The 5582-nt window shown below is 41.5% G+C and overlaps 1 protein-coding gene across 3 annotated transcripts in view; it reads left to right on the top strand.

Annotated features, from left to right (window-relative positions):
- Positions 1-2383: 2383 nt before the first annotated feature.
- Positions 2384-5582, top strand: part of Tbpl2 (TATA-box binding protein like 2) — a 25657-nt gene continuing 22458 nt past the window's right edge. For all 3 annotated transcript variants that reach the window (XR_002380390.1, XM_021194404.1, XM_021194402.1), the window contains exons 1-3: positions 2384-2510; positions 3861-4321; positions 4978-5065. Coding sequence is in view for 2 of the 3 variants with exons in the window: in XM_021194404.1 (XP_021050063.1) it covers positions 2460-2510; positions 3861-4321; positions 4978-5065 (600 nt within the window). In the remaining variant the exon portion in view is untranslated. The remainder of the gene's footprint in view (positions 2511-3860; positions 4322-4977; positions 5066-5582) is intronic.

The raw sequence follows: 5582 nt of genomic DNA, 5'->3' as shown, positions 1-5582 counted from the left end.
GATTTATTACTGGTGCTAGGGCAGAAGATGAAGTGTTAACTGGGTTTAACTATACAAAACTTGACTAATAACTTAGTTATGATTTTAACCCTTCAGTGAACCTGTGGAGCTATGACAGGTGATGAACGTTTAGCCAGATAATTACTCCTAATGGAAATGCATGTAAACCTTCTGTTGTAACGTTCTTATTCAACTTGTGATTTGAATTTATGTGTAAAATTGTGATGACCTTTTAGACATGTAATCATCATGTATTCTGAAAGATGTATAAGTGCTGAGGACAAAGAGAAGGGTCAGCACTGAGCTGTGGAGAGAATTTTCCCTCTGCCCTGCTTAGGATCTTTCTGCTTCCCCCCTTTCTTAGACAGCTTTCATAGGTAAAGCTTTACAACTTAGAAATAAATGCTATCATCACTTTAAAAAAAAACCCAAAGAAAACAGTCACACAACAAAGCCAGACACAGAAAATTAGGGTGACATGTTTTCTGTCATATGTGGAGCCTAGAAAACAAAGAGATGATGTGAAAGCAGAAGGAGCTATCGAGGAAAAGGAAAGCAGATGGGGCGGCAGAGCCATGGGAATACTGGCAGAACTGTATAACAGAAGAATGTCATATGCACGTATGAACATGTCATAGTGAAACCTAGTATTTTGTACAGTTAATATGGGTTAGACAACAGCACAAAGAAATTCGAGATTGGTCTAGCTATAGGAAGAGGCTTCTTAGGGATTCCAACTCTACAGGACTTGATGTCTCCTTCTGGCTTCCTTAGACATCAGTTTGCACTGGCACATGCATATGCACAGGGGAAGGTTCTCTCTCTCTCTCTCTCTTTCTCTCTCTCTCTCTCTCTCTCTCTCTCTCTCTCACACACACACACACACAAGATGGTGAGATATAATTAATAAAATAAAGTAAAATTTGGATCTGTTTTAGTCAGTTTGGGATGCCATAATAAAACAGCACAAACTGGGCAGTTTAAACCACAGAAATTTCCTTCATAGTTCTGAAGGTTGGAGATCCAAGATCAAGGTCCCTGCAGGTTTGGTCTCTCCTGTAGCAATCTTTCATCCTTCCTTTTAGGTAGCTGCCTTAATACTGCTCTTTTTACAGCTTTCTCTTTGTACATGCACACTCCTTGTGTCTGTGTGCTCTAGATTGATATTTCTATGAAAACATCAGACATATTGGATTGAGGCACACATGATCTTCATGGGATAAGCAATAACGATAGTTACTGATCTGTCAGGCTACTTCTGAGTGTGCAGCTCAGTAGGCTGTCTCATTTAAAGACACTATGACATTACATCACACACCATTATATAAATCCCAGCTTTTCCAAAAGGATCCCCTTATTTTTATTGGAATGTTTGACCCCAGTGCAGGTTATCCAGGCTCCATTCTCAGGTTCCTTTTATCCACCAAGACTGAGCAGATGAGCTGGGCACAAAGACATGGTGATGAATAATTTAAATTGCTCCTTTTAAATAGTAGAATCAAGTAAGGAAGATTTAAAAATACATTTTACAATCTCTTACATCAAAGTGTCTGTTTCTAGAACAGTTCAATACACTTAAGCTAAGACATTTGGATTAAAGCATTTAAGAAAGAAAAGCGTCTCTGGATATTTGGTTTTACATGAATTTCTTGAGTTGTCTGAACCCTAATTGTGGAATTTGCACAGCTGTAGGCAAATTCTCTGTAATCAGTGAAAACCTACCTGGGGTGTGAAGGTGAAGAATAATTACAGAAATATCACATCTGAATAGATGAGTGGATTCAGTGGGTAAGGGTGCCTGCCACCAAACACTCTGGGTTTGATCCTTGAGTTTTTTCCAAAGCTGGAAGGAGAGAACCTACTCCTGAAAATTGTCCTCTGAACATAACATGAGCTCTGCACTGTGTATGTGTCCATGCACACATGCCAACGAAGATAAATCAATATTAGAAATAGCACATCTAAGAATCTGGGTATGGTGAAGCTCATGCATGCTGCAACCCCAGCACTTAGGAGCTGGAGGACATACAAGTTTGTGGTTAGCCTTGACTACATGAAAGAGAAGGGGGAAAGGAAAGAGAGGGAAAAGAAGAAAAGAAAAGGAAAGGGATAAGAATAAAGGCAGAAGAGAAGAAGCATTCTTTTCTCACTGTGCACTGCGCCAACCTTATCATGCTGCTCTACTGGAAGCACCAGTCTTGGCCCTCCTCTTCTTCTGGGTGCCACCAGCTGTGTCTTGCCTGGTTCATCAATTTCTTCTCTGCTTCTCACCTGACTCCTCAGCTCATTCACAGCATCTGTGCAAGGCAGCAGAGCTGACCCCGCCTTACTGCGTGCTACCTGAGGCCAATAAAGGGAATTTGCTCCCACAGCCAGCCTGGTGCTAACAAAGCTTCTCCCACTTGCCTTGACACTGATTCCTTTGCTTGCCCTCAGCTCTACATGGTGGCTCTCTCATCATGGAGGAGGACATATACCCAGACCTCTTCCTGGACCCTTACACCATCCAGGTGAGCCTGGCAGCCACATGGCTGAGAACCAGGGCTGGCGTTGGCCTTGGGGATCTCTTTGAAATGACCAATCCACCCCGAGAGGGAGGCTCTATTACTCAAACCCTCCAGTTGAGGGCTGCCCATCAGACACCCTAGCCATGAAGTTAGATGACCTGGGCCTGGTGGTAAAGTGACATGCCAGCAGTCACCTCGGGGTCCAATGCTTCTGTTTTGCTCGGTGCAGGCCAGGTAGAGGACATCTGGCTTCTCAAACTAACAGTGAACAACTAAGTTTACAGATATCTGCCTGCCTCTGCCTCCTGAGTGCTGGGATTAAAGGTGTAATCCAGCACTGTAGAGGGGAATGCCAGCCTGGGATACAATGAGATCCTATCTCCAAAGCAAAACAAATATCAATTTGAAATACTTTTAACATTTTATCTAATTTATCTGTCCTAAATTCATATAATTTTTAAGTCTTTTCTCTGATTAGAAAAAAAGCAATGCAGAGTCCTTAATTAGTGTTGATTAGCCAACTAAGATTATGTTCTGATGTTCACTTGCTTACTATAAAATGTGAGTTTCCTGGGGTCATCGAGGTAGCTACATAGTTAGGAGCAATTAGCAATCTTGCAGACAACCTGAGTTCAGCTCCCAGCACCCATGTCTGGGAACCATGTGGCTCATGACTTTCTGTAATTTCAGGTCCAGTGAAGTCTGATGCCTCCTAGATTCCTTAGGCTGCTACACTCATTGCACATATTCCCTTCACACATATACATAATGACAAAATAATCAAAATCCTTAAAAAATGTGAATTTAAGACTGAAGGAACATTTAAGTCCACTGGTGCTTATGGTTAACTAATAGAGTGCAGCTGCTCTCTTTAACAGCTGAGGCTAGGGACAGCTTAGGCTATAACTGAAGTAGGAAAAACATCATGATGCTTTTTCTGTTTTTAAGACATACATACAAAAGATTTATTTACCTTTATTTTCTGTGTATGAGTGTTTTGCCTGCATGTATATATGTGCACCATTTGTATCGCTGATGCCCAGTGAATAAGTCCAAAAGATGATATCAGATCCCCCTGAACTGGAGTTACAGATGGTTGAGAGTAGCCATGTGGAGGCCACAAACCTGGGTCCTCTGGAAGAGCAGTCAGTGCTCTTTTGCGTCATCTTTCCAGCTCTAAGATACACTTTTAAGCATGCTGTAGAAGAATCTTGGTTGGTACTTTGTAGTAGGAGGCAGGGTATGAATTTAAGCAATCTTGGACCACCTTCTAGACGAACCCACTGCCTTCCTGGAATCCCACTGGTGTAAGACACTAGTGTTTTGATTTCTTTTGTTTTGCAAACTGCCTAGGATGACTTTCCTCCAGCTATGTCTCAACTGTTCAGCCCAGGAGTGCCTTTAGACATGCATTCGCCTCCGTCTAATCCAGAGACTCTATTTCATCCACATCTTGGTGGAGTCAAAAAGGCACCCACTGACTTTTCATCTGTGGATCTAAGCTTCTTACCAGATGAACTTACCCAAGAAAATAGAGACCAAACTGTCATTGGAAACAAGCTGTCAAGTGAGGAAAGCTGTAGGACTCGAGATGAACAAAGTCAGTTGCAATTGCCCGATGAACAGGGCAGAGAGCAGAACTTGAATAGCAACAGTTCAGCAGATACCCAGTCATGTCTGTGCTTTGATGATGCTGACTCCAACCAGCCCCCTCCAGAAACACCAAACTCCAATGCCTTACCTGTGGCATTGATATCATCCATGACTCCAATGAAACCTGTTCCAGAATGTTCTGGAATTGTGCTTCAATTACAGTAAGTATACTTGTTTTTCAAGTGAGGGATGCTTCTAGATGCATAGTTTATATTTCAGAAGATGGCAGCTAATTTCAGGATAATGGTGTAAAGCGGAGAAGTTCATATTGCTTTATTCTTTTTCAGTTATTTTTAATCTTTATTAAATTTATTAATCCACTTTATACCCCAATATCAGCTCCCCCCTCCTCCCAATACTATCTCAAGTAGATCCTCTCCCCAGTCCTCCTTACCCTTCTTCTTGGATTAGAACCAATGATGATCTGGTTACTCATAAAAGGAAGCACCAGTTCTTTACACATCCTTGAAAGATTGTATTGTTTCTACCAAAGCATTCAAGTTTTAACAATAGGAGTTAAGGCTGGGTAAACACAAAGGAGTTGGATTTGGAAACTTCTTTGGATTTGTGGTTTCTGTTTTGAGACATTGTTTGCTATTAGTTATAAAATTTAAGTTTTAAGCCTTAACTTTAGTTATGAAATGTTAGAAAATGTTATGTTAGCACACTGAGGTTTACTAGAGACCACAGAATTTTAAATTTCAAACTGAGAATTCTCCCCCCTAGCAAGTTGCTAAGGCAGAGTCTATGAAATAAGTTAAGAAGTTGGTGTTGAAACTATACTTTTATGATTTTCTTACTTGACTTGTTTGTCCAGGAATGTAGTTTCCACTGCAAATCTGGCCTGTAAATTGGATCTGAGAAAAATAGCTCTGAATGCCAAAAACACAGAATACAACCCAAAGGTAAGATTCTTCAGTATTCCTTTCAATCATTAATTTTTTTTTTTTTAGGTTATTTTCCTTGTATGATTTTGACCACTACTCATTTCTTTATTTTTTTTATTAGATATTTTCTTTATTTACATTTCAAACGCTATCTCGAAAGTTCCCTATACCCTCCCCCAGCCCCTGCTCCACTACCCACCCACTCCCACTTCTTGGCCCTGGCATTTCCCTGAATGGGGCATATAAAGTTTGCAAGACCAAGGGCCCTCTCTTCCCAATGATGGCCGACTAGGCCATCTTCTGCTACACATGCAGCTAGAGACACGAGCTCAGGGGGTACTGGTTAGTTTATATTGTTGTTCCACCTACAGGGATGCAGACCCCTTCAGCTCCTTGGGTACTTTCTCTAGCTCCTCCATTGGGGTCCCTGTGTTTCATCCAATTGCTGACTGTGAGCATCCACTTCTGTGTTTGCCAGGCACTGGCATAGCCTCACAAGAGGCCGCTATATCAGGGTCCCTTCAGCAGAATCTTG

Source organism: Mus pahari, chromosome 3 (assembly GCF_900095145.1).
Source record: "Mus pahari chromosome 3, PAHARI_EIJ_v1.1, whole genome shotgun sequence".
Taxonomy (NCBI): Eukaryota; Metazoa; Chordata; class Mammalia; order Rodentia; family Muridae; genus Mus; species Mus pahari.
This window is presented reverse-complemented; position numbering and strand designations above follow the sequence as displayed.